The sequence below is a fragment of the Seriola dumerili genome, unplaced genomic scaffold (genome assembly GCF_002260705.1).
Source record: "Seriola dumerili isolate Sdu_G_001 unplaced genomic scaffold, Sdu_1.0 BDQW01001389.1, whole genome shotgun sequence".
Classification (NCBI taxonomy): Eukaryota; Metazoa; Chordata; class Actinopteri; order Carangiformes; family Carangidae; genus Seriola; species Seriola dumerili.
In genome coordinates this window covers 688557-714527 of record NW_019175644.1, presented here as the reverse complement: position 1 = coordinate 714527, position 25971 = coordinate 688557, and the positions used below count along the sequence as shown (strand labels likewise).

General features: G+C 39.7%; 1 protein-coding gene across 3 annotated transcripts; it reads left to right on the top strand.

Moving 5' to 3' along the window:
* Nucleotides 1-592: 592 nt before the first annotated feature.
* On the top strand, nt 593-25476 carry gpsm1 (G protein signaling modulator 1). Of its 3 annotated transcripts, XM_022768072.1 has the most exons (15): nt 793-849; nt 7659-7797; nt 9488-9709; nt 10493-10628; nt 10781-10923; nt 12465-12588; nt 14213-14328; nt 14655-14810; nt 14926-15034; nt 15148-15262; nt 17269-17339; nt 17425-17595; nt 22919-23081; nt 23189-23394; nt 23539-25476. In XM_022768072.1, exons 3-15 carry the CDS (start codon nt 9489-9491, stop codon nt 23737-23739), a joined length of 1932 nt encoding a protein of 643 aa, XP_022623793.1. In that variant the 5' UTR covers nt 793-849; nt 7659-7797; nt 9488; the 3' UTR covers nt 23740-25476. The 3 variants fall into 3 exon arrangements, with proteins under 3 accessions (XP_022623792.1, XP_022623793.1, XP_022623790.1); XM_022768071.1 differs by lacking the exon at nt 7659-7797 and having other exon boundaries at nt 593-849; XM_022768069.1 differs by lacking the exons at nt 793-849; nt 7659-7797 and adding an exon at nt 7877-8182.
* Nucleotides 25477-25971: the final 495 nt, after the last annotated feature.

The window sequence follows — 25971 nt, the reverse complement described above, 5'->3', positions numbered from 1 at the left end:
GTATTGAATCATTAAGCATCAAACTTTAAGTAAAAGCAAACACATCATGTAGCATATGTGAGATACTGGCGAGGAACGGGGAAGTTGGGAGTATTTAAATGTGTTAATAGCATTTGACACGTTGCATAAATTTCTGTAAATAATACCCCAAAAAGAGCAATTAACACCCCCTGAAAATCTTGTTGCTTGTCTTGTTGCTGAGCTCCAGGTCTATGCTGGCACTCTGTGACATCACTGCTGGGTACAGGTGAAACATAGAGAGGACATTGAAACACAGCTTCTTTTTAAAGTCTTTAAAGAGGAGACAAAAACTTACGAAATTTAGGAGAGGGGAGAGAAATGTGTCACCAACAATAAAACCCTGATTTTATTATTTTTTTTGTATGTTTATGCATAAAATGTGTTGATAAATGTGACAGACACAGTTTCCTCTTGCTCACCAGCAGCAGCAGCAGTCAGTGCTCTCACACATAAGCAACTCCCTAGCCCGTGACGCGACTACGGGGGGAGGGGCTGAGTGTTTTTTATGGTTTATTTGCACAATACCTCACTTCCTCAGCAGCTGCCATTGCTGTGTGGTGAATGAGGAAAAGGGGAGAAGAGAGGGAGAGAAAGAGAGAGTGGTAAAGAGCGAGAGAGACAGGGAGAGAGGGGGAGGGAGGGACAGACAACTTGAGCGGCTCAAGAAAGGAGAAAACGGTAGCAGCCTCTGGAGGAAATAATTGTGAGGGGGCCCTCACAGCGGGAGGAAGCGAGCTAGGAGGCAGGCGAGATAAGCAGCGGTGCTATGGCTCAGTCGGCTGCTAACGGCGTGGACCAGGATCTGGCCAGCAAGAGGCTGCACTCAAGGTAGGAACCATGGGGGGGGGGTACATCGGCAAACAAGGAGGAGGGGGTGTCAGCCTCTGCCTCGTAGCATGGTTAAAAAGAAAAAGGGAGCGGCTGAAAGGAGAGAGAATAACAGAGGCTGCCAGCTCAAGGCTTTGCTTTACTAAGGAGGAGCTAGGCAGAGGGATCTTGACCAGCCAGCTTTCAGTGATTTAAAGCCCAAGACCCAGCCACAGTTTCAGCCAGAGCCCAGTTCCAAGCCTCATTCCTGGCTCGGGTCATTGAGCTGCTGTGGCTGGAATGTGCAGACTGAGAGGAGCCTCAAAAGATGTGGACGTAGGAGGAATATGGCAGAGAGAGAGAGAGAGAAAGAGAGAGAGTGGGGGTCTGTCTACAGGTTGGACACATTTGACAGCACGCATGGCTCTGGGTTAAACGTGCAGCGAAGATCACACCATATGTGCAGGGTGATGTCAGTGATGTCACATGGATTAAACATGAACACAGATGCACCGGCTCTGTGGGGCAAAACTGTTGCCAGCTTTACCCCGTGTTTGTATATTTGGTGTGAAATGTGATAACCGTCTTCTCTATCATTTGCAAATGTTCTCTCTTTTTTTCCTTGTATCATCTGTATTTTTGTTCAGTTTGCAAGTCATGAAACAGTTTGAACTTAAACTTCTAACTGTCTGTCAATGCCGGTCCAAACTGAGTACTATTCTGTGAGATACAGAGGGTTATTTGAGTTTAGACATAGACCACTGATGATGAAAATTAGTACAATATCATTGTTATAGATATTTTCCCTATTAATAAATGATTTGCCTATACATTGTCTGAAAATGGTGATAATGACCATTATGATATATTCAGATGAATTGTTGTAGTCCACCAAGAGTCCACAACCCCAAAGCAAAGCATCACTTGAGAAGCTGAAAGCAAAACTCTTAAACAGTTATCAAAAAACTTGCCTGAGCGATTGATCGATTATTCTTCAGTGCTACTTACTAACGTAGACTTACTTTCACCTGTTGATTTTTCATGTGTCGTGACATATCATAGACAGAATTGATCACATTTTGGTAAGACCTTTGAGAATGAAGCATCACTGCTTTGTATTTTGACAATCTGAAAATGACTAATCTCTTTATAACACTGAATTGATCAGGGACATCCACATTTTTATTATCAGTCAAGTAGAATAAATCAGACAAATGACTGAAGGATTATGCAGAGAGTTAGGGAAATTATGTAACTACTTATCGCATGGTGACATTTTCAAAAGGATTGATTGAAAGGCTACAAGTCAAATCAAGGTGATATAGTAAATAAGTAAGATAAGTAAACAGCTCGCTGTTTCATTTGTGGAGGACATATACTAGTTGTAATATACTTAAGCGAACGCATTTACAATGGTGACAATTTAAACATTATCAAACTAACAAACATTTATCAGAACAGTCTTTCACTCTGTTTTTGAAATAAAACCATATTGTGACATTACTCATCCCTCCCCTTTTAATTTCTCAGCCCAGTGTCTGTGACACAGAGCAGGCTGCTGGGAATGTTAATAACTGTTGAGTTGTGAAGTGACATTCAAAAGCCCTGCAAGGTTGTGTCATGTCCCTGACACACACACACACACACACACACACACACACACACACACACACACACACACACACACACACACACACACACACACACACACACACACACACACACACACACGCACACACTTAAATACACACGCTCAAAGATAAATACACAAGCGTGAGGCACAATGCTGGTTATGATCATATGCCAGATCTGCCCTCTGTGATTGCTTTTCCGTCTATTTTACTGATAAAGTCAATACATGACCTTTCTACAATGAGGGTTGTGGATATATTATCTGTAGGGTCTTTGTCAACAAAAAAATCCCATAAAATATGTTACATTCATTCTATTTATTGGATATTGCTAAAATGAAAACAGTGTCAGGCTGTGGATAGAAGCAACTCTGAAGAAGTTTCTTAAAAATTATGTGTCTACTTACATTAGATACATCAGGTAACTATTAAATTACATTGTACTCTCTGAGAGAGAAATTAATGCTTATGGTTGGAACATTTTAAAGCCACATTTCAGTTTAATTCAACATATTTTAAAGCCAAAGGCTGCAATGGACCTCCAGTGTGTGTAGCCACTTCAAATCTTGCAGTCCAAATTTTCAAATTACAAGCTCTAGAAATATGAAAATATAAAGTGATATTCTTCCTTACACCATGATCTCATTGCACAGCCCTTGAAGTCATATGTTATAGACAGTCCAGATCGTCCACCTCAAGGCTGCATTGTGGGGTTCTTCAGGGGTCCCTGAGTACCGTTTATTTCAGACTATACCCAGGTTTATCTTGGCCGTGACCCCAATAATTTCAATAACATTTTTTCACTCATAAAACATCTTGAGGACAGTCATAAATGCAAGACTCAAAATTGACTTCACCTCAACAAGAAAAACACTTGCAATGACTCAAGTCACAAACAAACCTTTATACTCCCATTTTATTACCCCTGTCTTTTAATTGACAGTAGCAGCCTTATCAAATCTGTCATACAGTCATGCTTTTTTCAACTTAGGCAGATTCTAGCTAATTAGTTGATTTAAAATTAATTAAAATGATTCAGTTAATCAGCTATCTCACAAAAATGAACCAATTCCTTTTTAGAATTAATTGATTACAAAATTAATTAAATATCTGCCAAAAACCTTGAAATAGTTATTCATGCTTTTGTTTCATCATCATGCCTGGTCTTCTTTCCTCTCCACAATTAATCCAAAATGCAGCTGTCACGCACCAGAAAAACAAAAACTGGATGTCTAAGTCTATCTCTTCCTTTAAGTCTCTTCATAAAATGCACTGTATAGTCTTGCCTTCCTGTTAGACCACACCATTTCTTTTATTGATTTAGTTTTTTATTGTCCTGGTTTATTACTATTGTTTTTTTTTTATTGATGGTGCTATTGTTCTACTATTGTTCTTTTTGTTTTTATGAGAAACACTCCATGATTTGTTCATGTTTGTTGTTTTTACCCTCTAAAGCACCTTTTTAAACATTGTTTTCGAAAGGTGCTACATAAATAAATTTTATCTTTATGATAGTTAATCATTATTCATTTGTTGTCTGTTTTCTCTCAGTATTTTCTAGGACCACATTAGATGATACTGCCCCATTAATATTGCTACTGACAGCAGAGTTAAGAGCTGAGGGAAACAGAATCATGGAGAATAAAAATGAAGTTTTACAAGAGAATCAGACAAAAGAAGAAAGAAGGAGACAGCTCTGCTCTAACTGAAAGAGACATGCAGTGCAAGAGGAAAAAACATTCCTAGAGAGTTTCTCTATGGTTTCCTTGACAACTAGCCGTGGCACTCTGTAATTATGGCTGGATTACCACACTGAGTGCAGACTTTCTTAGCTAAGGCAAGACTCATGGGAACAGTAGTGCAGAACCTTGAGTATGGAATAAGAATCTATGACTAAACTAACTTATTTTTATTTAGAATAATTTGATGAAAATCCATCAGGTATTGATTATTGATTCAGATCTCATATTCAGCTTGTGGTTTCATATCTGAACATTAATTACAATTGATAATTGAACTATTTATTATAGTTTATAGGTCTTTATGACTTATCCTGCTCCATTAACTATATCTGACAGTAATCTGGGGTACATTATGAGGCGATACATCACACTAATTAAAAAAAAGAACAAGCGGATACACTTTTATTGTAATATGTTGCAGGAAATGTGTTTTGCAGAAGAATAAGTATCAAGTACAGCTTTAAACACAAACCCCAGACTGATACTGATTTTGGGTTTGTGCAGTTCTGGTCATGGGTATGTTATGCTTGAGAGGCAGTTTGGATCACATAAAGGCTTGTTAAATGAATCCGGACCAGCAACAAGTTTGTTTCAGACTGTTGGCACAAATGCTGATTGTTTAAATATTAGTCAAGGCTGTTGCACAGTCGTGGTAGGAAGTGTGCTCCAAGTGGAGTTTCACTGGATGGGAAGAGGTGGTATGGCAGGTAGAACGTATATATTGCAGCATATATTTTTTTCATCAAGTTGCTATTTTTTAGGTTGTGAGTTTGCATATAGAGCGCAGTGTCTGCATAATCTACAGTATGTGAAAAGGGGTACGGTACAGTACCATTTATGGACAGAAAGTCACGAGTAAAAGGTTTTTGACATGGCTAGGTCCTAACCATGTGGATGTAGAATTTTTACTGTAATTTTTATTGAATTAAGTTTGTCATGAACATGATCTTTACATATTTATGCCAACAATTTACACATTGTGATTCATGATTTGACAAAGGCTCATTGTTCACTTTATGCTTTCTTTTCTCTGAAAGGACAAACCTCAGACATGGCGTAGTTCAGTTTACACACAAACCTCACCTCGACCTCTCTAGCTTCCTCCCTGAAACCTGTCCAATGTGTCACATGTACTCTGTGCTGCCATGGTAACAGCTCTAGGAGACTCTCTCTTAGACCACAGGCAGGCTATTATGGGATGAGTGTCTCCCAAACAGACCAATTAGAGTGGTAATCAGAGGAGAGAAAGGCAGACTGCACAGATCCATTCTTCTGCCAACCACAGAGATGGCAAGAATGGAAGTCACTTTGTAAAAATCATCTCACAGAGACTAAAGCATTTTTAGTCTTTGATTTGTTGTCTCTTTGCTTTGCCTTTTTTTCACCTTTCATGTCCATAAATGCCTTTTTCCTCAATCTTTTATCCCTCTGTCTGCCAGTTAACCCTCTGTGTTGTACTTTTTGTTTTCGGTCTTTGATCAAGATAAGTGACAATATACTGGCCTCTAATTTTACAACTACACAGCTTAAGATTTTTAGCCATGTCGCTAGGCCTTCTTAAAGCCACACCCATTTTCCACGAACTGTTTTACAGTTCAGTGATAGTTTACAGAGGCCCCATCACCATCTGCAGCTGGACTCGCTATCCCTCTGTGTCTTCACCTCATCCTCGGCCCCTCCTCTGTAACAACACCTCTGCAGCTACCTACCTCAACTTTACCCCCTATAATTGGCATACTTCCACAAAGACACTGCAGTGATGTCTTTGCAAAACCCCATCCTGTATTCCCTCCATTAATTCCTGTTGAGGGACTTCAGAGATTTAGAGTTCCCCCATAAATATTTCTTGCAGAAGTAGTTGCTGCTGTTTAATGCCAAGGAGATGACCTTGAATATTTCCATTGACTGTCTCTCTCTATCTGCAGTGATAACCAGCTCTGTCCACTTTCCAGAGCCCTTCTAAAAGATGTTTGGAGTACTTTTTGCTGCAGGGCTTAGATCTGTTTCTCCAACAACAGCAAGATTCATTTGTTAGGAGTGAGGAAGGCAGTGTGGTCATTTCATCCCCAAGAGGACTGAAAGAGTGTTGGCGTAGGGTGATATGACAATACATACTGTGAGATGATATAACTTTGTCTGGCGTCAAAGGGTTTTCCATACTGTTTATGCCATGGTATCTATCCCTTTAATATGTCTGGTTGTATTAGGCCGTTGTGGGTCATGTTGCAATTTAAAATAGCCAACAACAGACATTTGTATTTGTTTAATCCATTAACTGTTTCTCAGCTGATTACTCGCAAAATGTACTATATCACAAAATATCTGTGGTATCTGTGTGTGGTTTTGAGAAGGGTCATTGTAGGAGCCTTTTTTTTCTACAGAAGACCAGAAAGAAAAGCACATGTGTAAATGATAAAGTTAATGATGAGGCTGAATTCCATTTAGCTGCTTCAGTTTCAGGGTCCTGGTAATGCTCTTGCTGGCTCACTGTCACACTGTCAAGGCTTACTGGGACACTTAAATAGAGCACAGCTGTTGTTAATGTTATTAGTTACTCCTGTGTCTAGGTCAGTACATTTAGAAGTTGGGGATCCACTTAATTGTAATTTTTCATCAGAATTTGAAAGTTAAAAAAAAAATGGTACATGGTTATTGCTTTAAATATTATGTAAATTTTGTTTCCAAATTTGGTAATGAAGCTCAAACACTAAGAGTGTTACATTATGTGTCTTGTAAGGCTTTAGAATCAAAATATAACATTTAAAGGTTTTTACCAAGAAAAGAAGACAAAAACATAAACACAAATGAAGAGTTCTCATCTATAAATTAGTTAGATTTTAGAGGAAAGTGAAAGTGTATGTGCATGTGCAGTCTTATCATTTATAGCCTCACCCCCTCTTCACTCATTGTCTTATTTGTCTTGGCTGGTGACCTAATAATGTTTCTGCTGGTGTCCGCAGATAGTTGGATTAGTCTGGGCCACTCGCTGAGCTTTGTTGCTCTCTACCAAGGAGGTGCAGGTTACTGGATTAGCCATTCTCTCTCTCTCTCTCTCTCTCTCTCTCTCTCTCTCCCCCTCTCTGTCTCCCATTGGGGCATTGGTCAAGCTTAGAGGTATTTCACCCGCTTTGTTGTCACAGACTGTTCCCCCCTGCTGTCACCCAGAATGTTCCCTTCATTATACCTTCTCCTCTTTTAAAATGTGGCTCATAATGACAAAGCACAGCTATGGATGTTGCTGTCACAGCTGAGGACAGGTTGAAGAGGATCAAAAGAGGGGACACATTTCCATTGGGAATAGTCAGAACTCAGTGACATAACAGCAGCTGACATCTCAACCTCTTGATTACATCTACCTGGAGGGGTGAAACATGTCCTTTGTAGACTTTTAATCAACATGCTTTTGCTAAGAAATACATTTATAACTGGACCTGCTCTTTCGTGGATTTTTCAACAGCTCCCTCGTGACTGTCTCGGCTTCAGGAGTGGAGAGTTCACCGTTCAGTTTTTGGAACGTTCTCGAGGACTTGAAAAGCAGATGTGATTCTTGGCTGGTCGCGGACTGTGTGTGGAACTTCCAGCTGGAATGTGTCCAGGTTTGCAGCAACGTTGCTGACATTGTGGATTCTATTGGAGTTATTCAGTGGACAATATGGACTTCATATTGGTTTCTGGAAATTCCATCTGAATGACTTATATCACCTGATATCACTAAAAGTCTCAGCATTGTGTTATCAGTGATACTTGAATGAACTGCAATCTGTACGTAAAGACTTGCTCATTTCTCAAAGGTTTTGACATAGCTAGCTCTCATTAGCCCCTACCTACCCTCATGGCCGCTGAGCCTTGCCCTCTGACTGGGGCAGAGAGAGCTATGTGTAGACTGGTCCACCATGGGCCCCGACCTCAGGCTATGCTCAGGCCTTTACACTTGGAGCTACAGGAGTATGTGGACAAAACACGAACCAAGCAAAAACACAGGTATTGCTCGAACACTGAAAAGGACCAATTCTGTGTTGATTGCATTGCTCGGGTTGGCAAACCAAATGACCATGGTGAGCCGCACTGATTCTAGATCAGGAAAAGTTAAGAAAATTTGACCAGGAGATCATGTGGGTAATGTAAATTACTGTTAATTACTACTTACAATCAATCCTTTTGGCATTGAAAAATGCCTACCATTGTAATTACAGAGACGGGTACATTTCCGTATACATCTTCACCTGACTACAAAAGGGCAACAAAATACAACCACCATCACGGTATGCATCTCTTTACTATACCTTTGTAATGGTGCCTTTTGTAAAACTGATTAGATTCAAGGATAATCCTTACTTAACTCGACATTTTAGTACCTTATCTGGAATTTGGAGCCGCAACCAGATTGGCTGGTCTTCAGTTTATCCTGGATTATACAATGAATCTGGGATCTATACTTTCTGGATACAATTCACTGATTAGGCATTGTTGTACTTGTTGTGACTGCACTCGGTGTGAGCCAAATTGATTTTTATTAAGGACCTAAATGGTCATACACGCTGACTCACATCACATATTTCTCATTTACACACACACACACACACACACACACACACACACACACACACACACACACACACACACACACACTCACACTGTGTGGATACATTAATACTTTGATACATGATTTTGAATAGACACAAAGTTAAGTCAGCGTCCTTGATCTAGCAGTTGCTATGGTGACCAAGGCATGGTAGAAGTGGGGGGAAGGCTCTTCTTCACTTGTTATTTTGATAGTTATTTCCTGAATGTGTGGCTTCTATTATATCGGACTAGCAATGTCAGTGAGCTGAGACACACTTGGATCAACAGGTGTTGTCACAGGACAGCACTGATTTGCTGAATATTTTTTTCATACTCAAAAACACTCAGAAAGTGTGAAAAGGCAAGCAGCTTATTTGGCTTATTATAGCCGACTGATATGAATGCAAGAAATCTGTACGTCTTCATAAAGCCGACTGTAAAAAACTGGCGAATATGAGCAGTGCAACACCTTTTCAAGGTGCCTCATCTTGGAGCTGAGACTCAGTTGCTTAGGCAACAATCCACATATATGGCTACAGACCTTGTTGTCATGGTAATACTGGCCAGTTTGTTCCTCACCGTGAAAAGAAGTTGTACTGCCACTGTAGTAAGTGGCCATATTATATTGTAATGTGTACATTGTTCTTTCTCTGATAATGTGTAAAGACCTTTTTCTGTGTTTTTCTGTATGTGTGTGTGTATACCTGTGTGTGCAACATTAAGGATGGAGGCCTCTTGCTTGGAGTTGGCTTTGGAAGGAGAGCGACTGTGCAAGGCTGGAGACTTTAAAGGGGGGACAGCATTTTTTGAGGCAGCCGTACAGGTCGGAACAGAAGACCTGAAGACCCTCAGTGCCATCTATAGCCAGCTGGGCAACGCATACTTCTACCTCAAGGAGTACGGCAAAGCCCTGGAATACCATAAACATGACCTTACCTTAGCCAGGTGAGTTTGGACCCTTTAGTAATCTATTATTTGTTTTGAACACAGTTCCCAGCTGCGGAGAAAAGCGTGTATTTATTCATCCCAGCATTCCACACCAGATGAAACCCACACAAAAAGAGGCACACAGGCACTGAAATAGAGTACAGTATCATCTTAATACCAAAGGGAACTTATAAGCAGACAGATGGAATTAATAAAAACTGGCCAATAAATAAAGATACATATGTCACTACTAGTCAACACAATGAAAGAGAAGCTCTACTCAGTGCTGAGCTGGTTTCCAGTATGCAGGAATGATATACTAATGATGCTTCTCTTTGATGTGCAGACAGTCTCAGAGGAGAAGGATCTAGGTTACCGTCTGCTACTGTTTTTTTTTTTTTTTTTTACTTAATCAGATGCCTAAAGAAAACCGGGGATTTTATCATGTTGACATTCAGTCAGACAATGAAAATTCCAAGAAAAAGTGAGGGGACTTTCATATAGTAACAGTCAGTGGCTACCAGCTGGATATTTATCTTGTATAAGTAATCCGCTCCCCTGCAGTGAGTGCAGCTGGTACTTCAGCAGGGAAGTGATTAAAGACCCTGGGGAGATTTACCTTGTTACATTACAGCCTCACCAGGGCCACCGGGACCTGGTCCTGGAAAGTAAGCAGCCAATTAAAAATATAATATACACATCTCCCAAATGAATCTTAATGGCTGTTGTTTAACATGAACATTAACATAGAAAAACTGTAGTCTTTGCTCCTGTGACTTAACTCTTTCTTTGCTTTTTCAGAACAATAGGAGACAGAATTGGAGAAGGGAAAGCCAGTGGAAACCTTGGTAACACATTAAAGGTGTTGGGGCGCTTTGATGAGGCTGTGGTGTGCTGTCAAAGACATCTGGATATTTCTCAAGAGCAAGGTGACAAGGTAACATCCATGTTTGCTTGCTTGCATTCATTACTGAAAAACATACTTGATATTCACACACACACTGAAAGATCTTTCTGCATCCTTTTTGATAATGTTTTTTTTATTTTTTTTATTTACCTTCTCTCTATCTCTTTATTTTCTGCCTGCAGGTTGGAGAGGCTAGAGCACTGTATAACATAGGGAACGTGTTTCATGCAAAGGGCAAACAGCAGTTATGGGGCTGCACCCAGGAACCAGGGGACCTGCCTCCTGACGTCAGGGACACACTGCAAAGGGCCACTGGCTTCTACGAGTATGTTTAGTTGAGACTGCAACAGATGGATGTTTACAGTAGAAAATCACAATTACAGTAATAGATGAGAGTTTAACTGCATTTTGTAGTGTCAAAAACTCCACAATATTGATGGTTTACTACACAATATTTTAGTTATACACAGAAATATCACTTCAGTTGTCATGAGTTGACTCAACCTCTGGTAGTTATTACACCGTCAGCTGTTCCTGTCTGCCTTGCACATCTGGATTTGTGTTTCTCTGTTCTTTTTACCTGCAGATTTGCTCAGATTTATACTTATATTTCAGTCCCAGCTTTTGGCTGCACCACCCTTTCACAATTTCACAACCCTTTTTAAGAACCACTCCAGACTTGATTTTAGCTGTATGGCCAATGTGTTCGATCGAAATGAACCACCCGATTTTGAAATGTTGCACACTCGTACGCAGAACATTAATTTCTTCATCCCTGTTTAAAAACAGCTGCATACTTTACAGCATGAACGCTGTAAGAATTGATAATGAGTTCTATCAGTTTTCAACAGACTGTCACTTTAAATTGTTGCTGAAGATTTCAATTTATTCTCATCAGACCACAGAATAATTTACCCTGTACTCGCAGTGATTCATTTGCCCTCTGGTAAACCTCAGGCTCATATTTGCTGCGGGTGAAAGTGGTTCTCTCAGGCTAATCTGCCTCATAGCCCCGTTTTGTGAAATACTGAATGGATTGCAGCCTTGTCAGATTTGTCCTTGGGTTACTCAGTCTGGTTGGAGATCAGCCTTTTGTAAAGAATTTGTTCACTCTTAAGAAATAGAATACATATGTCTCCATGCCACCATCTGAATTCTTTGTACAGATCTTTAAAGTAGAGCTTCTGCTCTGGCATGCAAGCTTATCCAGAGCTACTGTAAACATTCCTTTCTAAATCATGATCAGTTCAGTTGAATTGGTCACATGTTGAAGCTAAATGGCATTTAAAAGAAGCTAACTGTACTTAAACTTACTGAGTGAATAGATTGAAACCCAACATATCAGGAAATAAGACAAACAAAACAATATACTTTGATTTTGTGTTTGTGTGTAGATCAGTGAAAAAAATAGAATATAATCCACGTTAATCCAAAACCCTTTAGAAAAGTGGAATTTTCTGGTGGGATTGTGAAGCAGCTTGGTGCTGAGAAATAGCAGCTTTTTAGCCATTTTTTTTAAATAATGGAGCTTAACACCAACAGGAGAACCTGTCAAAGGTGATTGCAATGATGCATTCATTAATACAATGGACATATTAAAGGTTTAATTATTTACCATATGTACGAACATAGCAATCAGTCCTAACTAATCATCATGAACATGTTTGTTTTACACCAATATTTAGAAATATATTGTAGACGTTTCGTATATTTAGTTGCTCTCTAATGTTAGCATTGATGCATTGATTAACCGAAATGGATTACTGGATGGAGAAGTACAATGATTAAAATATTTAACGTATGTACTAACGTCACTGAACATCACTTATGTACTGCTACTAAATCGGTGTCTACTTTCCTCTGCAGGATGAATTTGTGTTTGGTGAAAGAACTTGGAGACCGAGCTGCTCAGGGTAGAGCCTACGGTAACCTGGGCAACACTCACTACCTGCTGGGAAACTTTGTCGAAGCGATCAAGTTCCACCGTCAGGTGAGAAATCCAGAGTGTTTACCAGCATCATGTTCATGGTACTGCAGAGCACACACATGAGCTGTCTGCCTTGCTGTTGTGCCACAACAGAGCAGCAACCTTGCGTAAGCAGAGGAGCAGCTCGTAGCTGTCCAGTGACGTGGCTGGTCATGATATTGTCTGCACCAGATTGTGCGGAAAATGGACTTGATCACAATGGAATTACAGATCAAAGGACTCTGCATTATAATTACCAAAAAAATTAATTTGATTGTTTCATCTTACAAATTCATGTCAACATATTATTGTATGTTTGTCGCGTCTACAATTCCTGGCCAGGGATCTTTGAGTGTCCTCCCTGAAGCCACACAACTGCATCAAAAATTTGCAACTTGCCATCATTATCCTGTTCGGCCTCTTTTTTATGCTTCTGTCACATGCAGCCCAGAAGCAAGTAAAATAACTACTTCTAATTATAACCACTTGTTACCACAAAACAACAAGTGGTCAAACATGTTTGAGAGTTTTGAAATTAAACCTTGTACTAATCATTACTTACCTCCTCAAAGGTTATGTTTTCATCCCTTTCTGTTTGTTTGTTGTTTTTTCTCTGTTTATTTGTCAGCAGAATTACTTGAACTGATGTGCAACAAACTTGGTGGAGGGATAGGACATGGGCCAGGGAACAACCCATTAAATGTTTAGGGCAGATCCAGATCATTTACTATGAATTTGAATTTTTTTCTCTGAAGGCTGGGGTATGTGGCTTGACATTGGCCTTGGCGGAGGTCTGCGCTCTCTGAGTGCACTTCTAATTGATCATTTATTCATTCTATGCTTCCTGTTGAGGTGCAGTCAGACCACACTGCCCTTCATTTTAGTGAAGAAACAGATTCAATGCTCAATGTTGGGAAAAGCTCTTATGTAGTTTGCTTTGCACAGACAAATTTACAGAACTGACCTCTAATTCAGAAAGAACTGATTACTGTAATTTCATTCTGATTTAATACAAATAAAGCATGAAAGAGATACAGCATAGATGCCAGTGAGTGCAAGGACAGGGATAGAGGCTAAATACAGAGTAGTGTTTGATCCAAATGTGTGTTATTTTCTTGTGCAGTGCTAATGCTAGACAGCTAGTGCAGCTACCCCTTCGAGCAAATTTCACCTCTCAGTTTTTAAGTGGATCATGATCTCACACTTCTGCCAACACAGTGTGCAGAGAATGAAAGCCTCACATAGAAAAAAGAAGAAGAAGGGAATAGGTTTTGTGGTGAATCAGTGGTAAGTATGGCTTCAGGCTCGCTCTCCCCATGTTTCCTGTCACTCTCCATTGTAAACCACTTTGCTCATGGGAGAAGCCAATCTCTCCTCTCTTCCCCATTACAAATCTATCGGTGTGCCACAGAGGGGTGCACACAGCTTACAAAGGGAGTCAGAGGGGCTGATTTGATGCACCGCTGCTATAGCAGCAGCTCTGGTCATGAAATAATGTGCCCAACAGAGCTTGCAACTTGAACTTGTGTAACAGTCTCTGCTTTGAGAAGAGAATTTGGATGAACTCACCTGCTCAAAAGAAGCAGCAGAATGAATAGATATTGTGCTGTTTTGGTTTGACTTGACCTTGCTGCTCTTTCATTCACAGCGATTATCCATTGCCAAAGAATTTGGGGACAAAGCAGCAGAACGGCGGGCCTACAGTAACCTAGGCAATGCCCTGATATTCCTGGGCCAGTTCAACACAGCCACGGAGTACTACAGGTGAGGAAAGAGGACAGCCTGACATCTAGTGGAGGGAAGAGGAAGTGAAGCAATTTCTGTGAAAGTGAAAATGTGTCAGAAGCACAAATTGAGTATGAAAAAGAAAAAAAAAAAGATTCTAATGCATGTTGTAAACTCTGGAAATGCAAAAAAGGAAATACAATAAGAGTAGTTTTTTCAGGCATTTCTTTTTTATACGTAACAAATGTCTTCATTCATCCACCCTGTCACACACAACAAACCCTTCTCTCTTTGTTACATCTTCATTTCTCCCTCCTTTACTCACCTTATTCATTGCTCTGTTTTCTCTATTTCTCTCTTCCTAGAAAAACGTTGCAACTATCCAGGCAGCTGAGGGACCAGGTGATGGAGGCTCAGGCCTGTTACAGCCTGGGAAACACCTACACTCTTTTGCAGCAATATGAGAGGGCCATAGACTATCACCTGAAACACCTGTACATTGCCCAGGAGCTTACTGATAGGTAAAGTGAGAATAAATGATATGTAATGCAGAGACACAAAAAAAAACAGGCATGTGCAGAGGAATGTTTTTTTTTTTTTTTTTTAAAAGGTGCGTGTATGTCCATGCCTCTCTAGGGTTGGTGAGGGCCGTGCTTGCTGGAGTCTGGGAAATGCATACGTATCTTTAGGGAACCACAAACAAGCTCTGCACTATGCCCGAAAGCACCTGGACATCTCGAAAGAAGTGAGACATTTTCATAAACAGTAATTCAAAAAATAAAATGGTAAAGTTAAGTCGTCTTGAATTTGAACTTATTTATTTGCCTCCTTGTTCCTGTCTCGTTGTGGCTTCCTCAGATTGGAGACAGAAATGGGGAACTGACAGCCAGAATGAATGTGGAGCAGCTGATGGAGGCTCTGGGGGTCAATGAGAGTGACCTTTCACCTTCCAGTTCAGAATTTGAGATGCAAGGTAACACTTAAAGTTCTTTCAACCTTCTGAATAAGATATTAGTGATTTATTAGGGAGCTTTTGGGGGGCGCTGGCAGCCAGATTTAGTTACCTTTGGACACCTCTAGGCTAGCAGTTTCCAGTCTTTATGCTAAGCTAGCTGGCTCCTTGCTGTAGCTTGATATTTTAACGGGCAGACATGAGAGTGATATTGATCTCCTCATCATCTTAAACAAAAGTATACACATGCAATACACAAATTTACAGGGTGGGAGAGTTTGATTTAAGAGCCTGTAATTTACTGTATGTTTGTCATTTACTCCCAGTGAATGTTATAAATGGAATGACACTTGACATCACTCATTATTACTTTGTCATTAACATGACACAGTTAATGTTCCCACTAATTATAGTTGTTCAGATAATGAGATACGGAGACAGGCAATGCCAGTTGGATTTACATATATAAATTTACATATGATGTATTACTCTAAGTGTAACAGAGTCAAGGTCTTTGTTTTTTAGTAAAACACAAATATTGCATATTGGAGTGCTTTAGATACTAAAATGAATATGCATTAAATCTGTTTGTCCTGTTGGTAATCATTTAAAAACAATGTGAGAATTAGATCTTTAATAATTGTACAAGTACAATGGTGTGCAATTAAGACACCTACTGTCTGGGCCCTTATATGGTAATAATTTATCTTGTATGTAACACTTGAAGCTGGTCACATTTAGTGTCAAAGGTCAACTGACTTCAGGTTTACTTAATGACATGCATGTTAGAGCTTCTCCTTGTGATTTATTCAGCTGTCGGTTTCGCATGATATAAAATGTTGTAATTCATATGCAACCACAGATTTGGTCAAACAAACAAACAAACAAACAAACAAACAAAAGAAACACACGGTATCCTCTCTTACTCAGGAATTAAATAATGACTCAGTTGCCTTTGTCCTCTCCAACACGTGTTTTACATGGACTTACGTAACTTGATTTCTTGCACGTATTGTGAGTAAGTGCCTCCGTTTTCTTGATCATGGCAGGGGAAGTGGTGCGGTGGATATTTTGATCAGGGACCTGTCTGTTTGCACACTGCAAACTGTGGTTAGGGGAAGTTGTCTTGGAGCTGTACATCACACATTAAAGAAATAGCCATCATGCTCTAGGAAATTGCTTAAATAGTATAGAATATTTAGTAAAGAGGTTTAGTAAATGGGAATTATTAATCACCTTACATCTACAGATCATTTAATTGAATTAAAGCTATTTTAAATGTGTAGATTCTGCTCTTTTAACTTTTGCCTTCGACAAAAATAGCATGTGTGGGTTTGGGAGAGCTCTGAATACTGTATGTGTACACAAGGTGGCCATGTTAAATGTAAAACCAACTTCAGGTGAGACAGACATAACAGATAAACAGTGTCTGTGTTATGTCTGAACTAAATGTGACTGAGAGTGAGGAGGTGTGTATATTTTTGGGGTAAAATGAAGATTCTTGTTTTACCTCCAGCCTCAGGAAGACGGTTTGTTTCTAAAACACAGTCTGTTTTCAACATTGTCCTGAAATAATAAAGTTGATTATTATAGATTCCCCTCAAATGATCCACCAACTCAGGCAAGTGAGAACATTTCAAAACTCTATATAATGTAGTGTGGGGGAGCTATACAATCTTTTATCAGTACAATCAGCCTGGCTTTTGTGTGATGTTTGCTTTTATGAACCCTTCTCCAGCCAGAAACTCACACCCATGTCCTATATTTCCCTCTCTGGTGCAGAGCTGGCAAACAGACTCTTATTCAGATTGTTTGCCCAGTTGTCTGCCTAAACCACACAGCCACAGCGGACATCATGGGACCACTACTGACATTACAGGCTGTTGCTGCTGCGAAAAGACAAACAAAGAGCGCCATACAGCTCCTGAAATGATTTTAGAATAAATTGCATGAGATATTCTAAAGTTGTAAGATATTTTAATGTGTTGTTTATTTACTTATCTTTTTTTCTTTTTTTTTTTCTTAAGGAGCAAGACCCAAATTCACCAAGAGAAACAGCATGGACAGTGTAGAACTGTGGAAGTTCTCTTCAGATAAGGTGATTTCTCCCCTGTAAATGTGATCCCCCGGACCTCTCCCCAAACAGTTCTCAATCCCTCTCTAACAATATGTTTTTATTGCAGAATGGTGAGAACCAAGAATTGGAAAGTATACCAAGGAGATCCAAGAGTCAGCTGTCACAGCCCGGGAAAAGGAAAGGCTATCCCGACAGTCAGTCATCAGATGAACGGCCGTGGTTGGACTCGCCTGTAGACACTGACGACATCACTGTGCAAGTCCCGCCTCCAGTGCAAGTGAGTTGCTTTATCTTTACTGCCTTTTTTTTTAAGCCAAATGTGCCAATGTGTTACTCATGTGGCACCAGGTACAAGCTTATCTCAGGACAGTAGCCAGCCTAGCTGTTTCCCCTTGTTTCCAAACTTTATGCTAAGCTAAGCTAACCAGCTCCTCACAGTAGCTTCATATTTAACATACAGACAAAACAGTGGTATCAATCTCCTCCTCCAACTCTTAGCAGGACGTTGAATAAGTGTCCAGTTTCCAGTAAATCAAGTATCAACATTCAAACACTCCTCACTGTTTAGATTTAGTCATTACAGCTTTTGGTGATAAGAATGATAAAGACTTAAGATATTGGTATTTTCCTCTTATTTTTTTCTTCTAATAGTAAAAAAAAATACTCCTTAAGCTAAATTCAATTTCATGCCTCAGTCTATTAAGCAGCTCACCAAAATGTGTAATAATAATAATAGTCCCTTGTTCATATTTAGCTTAAATCTAAGATATGCCAGCATTTTAATTCAATCACTTAGAGCCTACCTGAGAAAAAGAACTCGGTTCTCTCCTTTTTCTGTTCTTCATCTCCTGTCCAACATGTCCTCAGGGCTTCTGCTTTAAAGAGAAGATGAGAGAAATTAGAGAGAGATTAAATTGGAAACATTACTTTTAATTTCCCGTGAGGTTCTAGGTATATAAGATGTCAGCTACAGTGTAAAGGTATCTTCTCATGATATGCCAACTGCGATCCATTTGCTGTGAACTAAATTCCCGATGAAGATGCTGTTTCACAGCTGTTGTATCCTTAAACTTCAGTGTCCCCACGGCACCTAATCACGCCCTGATTCTTTGACAATGCAAATTGTTGTAATCAGGAGGCTGACATCTGAGAAAAGAGGCAGAAATTACTGGGCTGCATGATGATAGTTCATCACAAGGGACTGGAAATAGCATCCAAAACTAAATGTTGGTAATCCTGCTGACATTGAAGCGTACCCCTTCTTCAGATCTGCCAGTCTTTTAAAGCCAGTTGTGTGTCTGTGAACTTGCTTTTTCCGAAAACTATAAATCAGAGAGAAATCCACCTTGAAGTCATTAGGATGTATCCTCAGGGGCAGTTATAAAATAGATAGTACACCAACTTTGTGGAACCGTCAAATGATGATGAACTTTAATTATCATAATGAGGTTCACATTCTAGCATAGTTATTTCTTGTGAACCGATTTTATTGTTCAACAAAAATGTCAGAGCCCCATTTTTTTTTTGTCACTGAAGCAGCAGATTTTAAATCAACAAATTCAATCTGATTCTGGTTTGTTGGTTATTTCATTTTATGGATTTAGGTGGATGGATGCACATCCATGAGTATTGACTGAACTGTTCCAGGGCTGTAATAACATATGGTTCAGTTGTTGGAACAATATCAACTAAAGGACCACTTACTCAGTGTTTTGAGGAACTTCTGGCTGTTTCATACAGTCTTCAGGAGTAGATGGAGTAAGCCCCGTTATCCATGTTGGGAACAGCAGTTGATAAAACGTTCTCAACCCAGGGCTTACTTATTTGCTTGTCCCGGAGCTTTCACTTATATTACATGGTCTTCAGTGTACTGGAAACTGTTAGTAATTTTTTAAACATTTAACATTTTTAAAGTTGATGTAAGACAATGGTAGACAATAAATTTGTGGGGTGAAATGACAATTTTGGCTGGTTGATTTCACCAGCTAACACTAGCTTCATGCTATCTCTGGCTGATTTCACAGTTTCCAGCTGACTTGCTTTAAAACTCTAAAGGATCCTCACTAGATGATGATCCATGTTGAAGACATGGAAATACAGGAACAGCATTGTTCTTGTATTGCAATGTAGAGCTAAGTATCATAGAGAAAAAGCTGTAATTGTTGAATTGCTGTTTGGGCTTGTGGCTGAGCAAACGGTCAGCTGATGATTACGTCTGGTTTTAAATTTATAATTTCATTTAATTTTTGCCTGCTGTAAATTTTCCTCCATTCCCCACCTGTAATTAATACCTCGCCTGAAAACAGAAGAGGTTAGAAAGCACCACCCCCTCCTTTCACACACACACACACTCACACATGAATGATTTAATTTCTTTACCTCGCTCACTCTCTTTCTCCCTCTTTTCTTTCTCTCATCATCATCACGTGTCCCTCTCTCACTCCCTCTGTCCCTTTGGCCTACTTGATTAATTGGACAATACAGAAAGGGAAGTGAGGAGATCCACACAGAGACCACGGGGCCAAGGACACAGGACAGAATAAGCTATAAGTCACAGCTGATTAATGTGCACAGAGCACGCAAATATTCACAGGGAGATGTTGTTAATGTGAATGGTGGTTAAAAAAAAACAACCTTTGATTATGATTGGTATATGAGCTTTTGAAGAATTGAGTGCTGGCGTTGGTGGTTCTAGTCATTTTCGGGTAGTTGATCTCTGCTGGCTGCCAGTGCTGGCATGCAATTTACTCATAACTGTACCCATCCTTACACCCCCTTTCTCCCCACCTCTCATTTGCACCCGCTTCTCCCCTCTCCCCCCAACCCCTCAGCTCTCCCTCTCTGCCGATAATGTGACCTTGATCACAGAGCCGCTACCCTCCCCAAAGGGTCAGCCCCCCCGCTTCCCATAATGAGTTGTTTTCCCACAGTGAGTGAACGGGACAAAAATGGCCTGCAGGAGAGCCGCAGAGAGAGAGAGAGAGAGAGAGAGAGAGAGAGAGGGGAGGGAGTGGATGGTAGAAATTAAAAGAGGGCTGAAACAGAGGGATAGACGAGGAGAGGAAATTAGAGGGAGGGAGTTGAGTACAGCAGGAGAGCAGGAGAGCAGAGAGAGAGAGAGAGAGAGAGTGAGAGTGAGAGTGAGTGATGTAAAGTGGTGGGTTAAAGTAGGGGAGAAGGAGGTGTGAGTGAGGCATGTGGACAAAGTGAAGGGGAAAGAGAGCTCAGAGGGAAATGAGAGAGAGAGAGTAGGATAGATAGAAGACAAAGAAGAAGTGCTGCTGGTAAGATGTTTCATTTATGTTTTTACAGCTTGAACAACAACATGGTGCAGAGGATACCAGAGGTTACTGACTTTCTTTTCCGTTAGCGTTTGGACACATGGAAGTGTGTATTTGCAGTTTGTGTGTTTATATTGTTACTGTAGATATTTTACACTTTTCTATCAATAGCGAAACTTGCGTTTGTTTGTTTGAGTTTCCGATACAATAGTTACCGTAGAAAACAGAAGATTCCTAGAATAGAGCTGCTTGTAATCAGGTGTCCGTTGACATTGACCTACTTCACATCTTGCTGTAGGCAAAGTGATTTTAACTTTATCCACTAGTTGGTGTTAAAGATGTCATATCTTATGCTGTTTTGGTTGTACAAGTTTTAATGGTGAATATTGACAGTCATGTTGGTACTGAGGGTAGTTTTTTAAGGCGGGGGAGGGAAGTATGGTCAGAAAGCTTCTATAATGAGGACACCATCGACATGTTTCGATCTTCTGTTGACCTCGGCTCCCCTCAACCTGCTGTGAGACTTTTTGTTAATGTTCAGGCAACCCAAATTCCTTTTGCAATGTAGCGGCTGTTGTTCATTTTTTTTACTAAAGTGTGAAATGTGTTGTGGAATATGAGGAGGATGAGTCTTAATTAATCTTCATTTCAGTGAACTAAAGTTTAGCTGAAGTTTAGTTAAATGTTTGTGTGTTTATAATATTTCACTGTTAACTATTCTGTGTTTTGACTGGCTGAAAAATTATTTTATTGCTTAATTTTAAAAGTTTTGGCCAAAGCTTAATATGGACATTTCAACTCCTCTCTTTGCAGCAGTTCATGTTCCAGATTTGAGGGGATTCCAGTGTTTACTCTGCAAAGTTATGCAGAGATCTCTGTAAACCTGCTTCTTGGAACAGACCCTCTAAGGAAAACCCTTTTTGTAGGATTAGATGGAGAAAGTACAATTTTGCCTACTCTAGTATTTAAGTGTATTATTTTGTTTCAAGATTCAGCTGAAAAGCTTATTTTTATATTAAGTTTTTGCTTTTATCTGATCTAAATTCCTCTGTTGGCAGTTTTGGCTGTTCCTAGATAATTTCTCTGTGAGCCAGCAGCTAGACTTTTATTTATAATTTCATAACACTGCAGCCTGATTGCCAGAATTTTTCAGTAGCGCTGGTCAAACATTAGTCATTCCACATCTGATTTTCTAGCTGAGTGTATTTGCAGCTAAAGAAAAAATCACTTAAACACAATATTTATACTGTGACACTGGGTGAGAGAACATGATTCAGCACAAAATGAGAGAGGGCTTCTGGGTGTTATCTTGAAATAAATAAAGAATGAAGTACTGTCAGTGAGATTTCAATGATTGAATCATTGATCAGCTGATCATTAATTAGAGTTGCACACTAATTTCCAGCGCTGCCAACTGATCTGAAATCAACGGCTGGTGTAACAATGCCACTGCTCGTGTGCAAGTTAAAACCAAAGAAAACCATTATTTAAAAAAACTTAAAAGTGCCACTTTTACCTATTTGGTAAAAAATAAATAAAACTAAAATGCAACAAACAAGTAAAACACACCACACATATTAATATTCTATCATATTTAGTTATAACTAATCAACATGCATAACTTAGTTCCTCAAAAGCAGCTGTGTGTGGCAGCTAAAGCTGTATATGTTCATATTGCCATCTGATTCATCTGATCCATTTTACAGGTTACCACTGTGAGCTATTTTACTTAGATGTAAATGGGTTGTTTATTTTTACACAACATTTTATGATATTGTCCCACCTTCAGTATCTAGGCCAAGGTACTCTCACCATGAAGGACATCCCTTGAGAGTTAATCAGATTATTTTTCTCCTAGGCAAGTTGGCCATCTTGAAAATCCTCATTATGCAACTCATAATGGCACCAAGTTTAATTATTCCACTGGCAGATTATGTTTCCTGGACGTATAGTAGAGTTCAGTAAAAACCAGGTGAACTGCATTCTCTGTGATGAGCTTGAAAAGATTCAGTTGCGAGTGGCTTGCGCTGTAGAGCGCAACAAACCAACATATCATGTCTTAGCTTCTCAAGAGTGAAATAAAAGCCTGTATGAGAAAATGCATCGACAAGTGGAGGGAAGTGGAGCCAGACACTAGCTTGGAGATGGGGCAGTATCTGTATCTATAGTGGGGAATATGTAGTCAACCAACGATGGAAGGAAATCCAGTAAAAGTAAATCGACACATGACAGGATTTCCAGATGTAAGAGGGATGGTCTTGGTTTATTTGTGCAGAACAAGAATGAGAGCGTTTTACTTACGGGTCATTTTCATTTCAGAAGCTGGGCCGTGACCCCTCCGATGAAGACTGCTTCTTTGACCTCCTCAGCAAGTTCCAGAGCAGCCGCATGGATGACCAGCGCTGCCATCTTGATGAGCCACAGAACGGAGACAATGGAGAAGGTGCTGCGAACTCCATGCCGTCCCTGAACGAAATGATAGGTCGGTTGATCTTTGGTATAGATCTTTACAAGCTATTTGACAGCTGAACTCTTTTCAAATGAGATGTGTGACATTCATTCTCATTGGGCTCTTCTCTCTTCTCTTAGATCCTGCAATTACCACTTCCCCCCAGACTGAGGAGCTGTTTGATTTGATTGCGAGCTCTCAGAGCCGCCGTCTTGATGACCAACGGGTTAATGTTGGTAGCCTTCCTGGCCTGAGGATTACACATAACAACCTGGGACACCTGGTGGGTGAGGGAGATCACCAAGAACCCAGTGATGACTTCTTCAACATGCTTATCAAGTGCCAGGTAAGGCCACAATTATCATATGAAGTAAAGTCAAGGGTTTAATCCTCTTATATTCTTAGTCTTATAGACTTTGGAGATACTTTCTTTTTTGTCAAGCATTCATTCAGTGGTGTCTCTAAATGATTTCATCTCCCTCAACTTCAGTCCTCCAGGATTGATGATCAGCGGTGTTCCCCGCCAGAAGCCGGGCCCCACGCCCCCACAGTGCCTGATGAAGACTTCTTCAGTCTAATCCAGCGGGTGCAGGCCAAGCGTATGGACGAGCAGCGTGTCCAGCTGCCAACAGACGACCAGGACAACCCCCAGTCCCCTGATCCAGAGCCACCTGGTGGATTTTCCAGCTAGGACTTGGTGAATAATACCGCATGACTTAATGTCAAAGAAAATAAAAGCAGACGGAAGGAAAGAAGGATGAGCCAACATTTAAAAAAAAAAAAAAAAAAAAAAAAAAACAGCACTCAAGGCTGAACTAACACGATTTTTTTAATAGCAAGACAAATTCCATGTGCAATAGGTGGTACCCTGTCAAATATTGCTCAGTGTATTATGTTATAGATGTCTAAACGTAACAGGAAAACAAGCAGGATTTAAGCTCGGTGGTGTGGGGACGAAGATGATATACTGTAAGGGATTAAATATGTACTCAATCTAATGCCTTAATCAGCTAATTTTAAGACTCAAGATTGTATACCCTGGTGACAGACATGTTTTTTAGAAGCACGTGATGGGCATACAGTGTAATATAAACAATTAGTGTGGAGACGTACCGTGTGAGTCATGGAAATCGCAAAAAGATTTAATGATAGAAACAGAATTTTACAGAAAATACAAGTGAAATGAAAGATTTGCACTGAAATCTTAATTTGAAGTCTGATCACTTTCAACAAAATATGTCAGTTCAGTTATACATGGATCAGTGCTGCTTTTATCATTACAATTTTTCTGGTTCCCACTACTCATAGAGACTGGTGTTATTTGTGCAGTAACAGTATTAGGAAGAGCCTTCCAGTGTTAAACAAACGGCTTTGGTCCGTTTAAACGTTCCACTGATTGATAACCACACATTTAAATTGACTGAACCATCAACATAAATGTTATTTATGTGCATTTAATGCATCTGTCTCTTCACACAGTTTGCAGTTACAGAGGTTACTGCGCAAATGATATGAAATAGCTGCTTGTTTTATAGATTCAAGATTAGAGATGTGTGATAATTCAAGCTCCAGTTGATGTCTCCGCTTGGCTTTTAAAGTGATGCTATCTGCTGCCCATACTGTTCTGAACATCTGATAACGGGCTACTACTTACTGCCATTTTTTATTAATTAACATAGAAATAGAAGCAGATTGATGAGATGGATTCTTCATATACTGAGGAATCTAATACAATGAACAATATTGAGTTCTAGGTTGCGGTGCTGGTATAGTGCCTCCCTGTGGTCAAAATGTTGAATTACCTCTGTGAAAAACAGAGCACACTCAGTTCTTGAATATCTGTAGGACCACACTGTAATTATGATATTCTGCTCCAAACTTTCCTCTGGTTTCAGCAACAAAGTTTTGCTAACTTGTACCATGAAATGGAGATTTTTGCAAAAAGAATAGTTGAAGCCTATTGTGCGTTTCTATCCATTTGTTGCTATGAAAACAAGAGGGATAAAAAACAACAGAAAGTAAATTTTAATTGGCTCAGTTTGAAAGTTTTTGCTGCATAAAATCCAAAATATTTGATCTTACCTATGGGCTTGCTTTTTATTCAAAAGTAGTGCTTACCTCATTTTTGTACCTCAAACCTTATAAGAACCATGAAGATACTGAATTCTGAACCAGGATGGATCATGTAATCATGTAAGTTCGTAGTGGTTATGTTTGATTCATCTCTATTTGATAAACAACACATTGGGAGCTACATTTAATATTTTTCTTTTTCTGTTTTTTGTGAATTAACATTTTTAGAAAGTACCTGGTACGCTTCTATTTGTCTTTGCCATAATTTGTACATATAAATATATTTTGTATTTATGTTCCATTTGAGGACATGAATATGTCCCTTCATGCTTTTAATAAAATGTTTCAGATGTTTCGTTGGGCTCTGGTTTTGTTTAGTTTTTTTTGGGGGGGGGTGAATAGGGTAGCTTTTGTAAAGTTTGCACTCTTAAATTCCTGTCTTTAAGCTTAGGAAAACTACATGAGTAACATGGACCTGTATTGCACAGAATTTCATTATAAAATAATTCCTAGATCCACCGAGAGCAACGCAACGATGGATTTCTCAAGCCCAATCTTTAGTGGAACAAAGAACAAAGGGCTAAACAAACCTATTGGTTCACTTCCAGTTTGTTTGCATAACCAAGATTGAGTAGGAATCTAAAGAAAAAAATGCAGTCATCTGCTGTTAGCAGCTCTGATTAATTTACATTAAGTAAAGCACAAATTTTTTATTTTGCGGGGGTACACTCATATGCAGCCATTCATTACCTAATGACCTGAATTAAAACTTACTGTCAAACACGCTGCCACCGCCCTCCCCTCCTCTCCCTCTGCCTCTAATTTCACCCCTGCCTTCTCCTGTCATTCA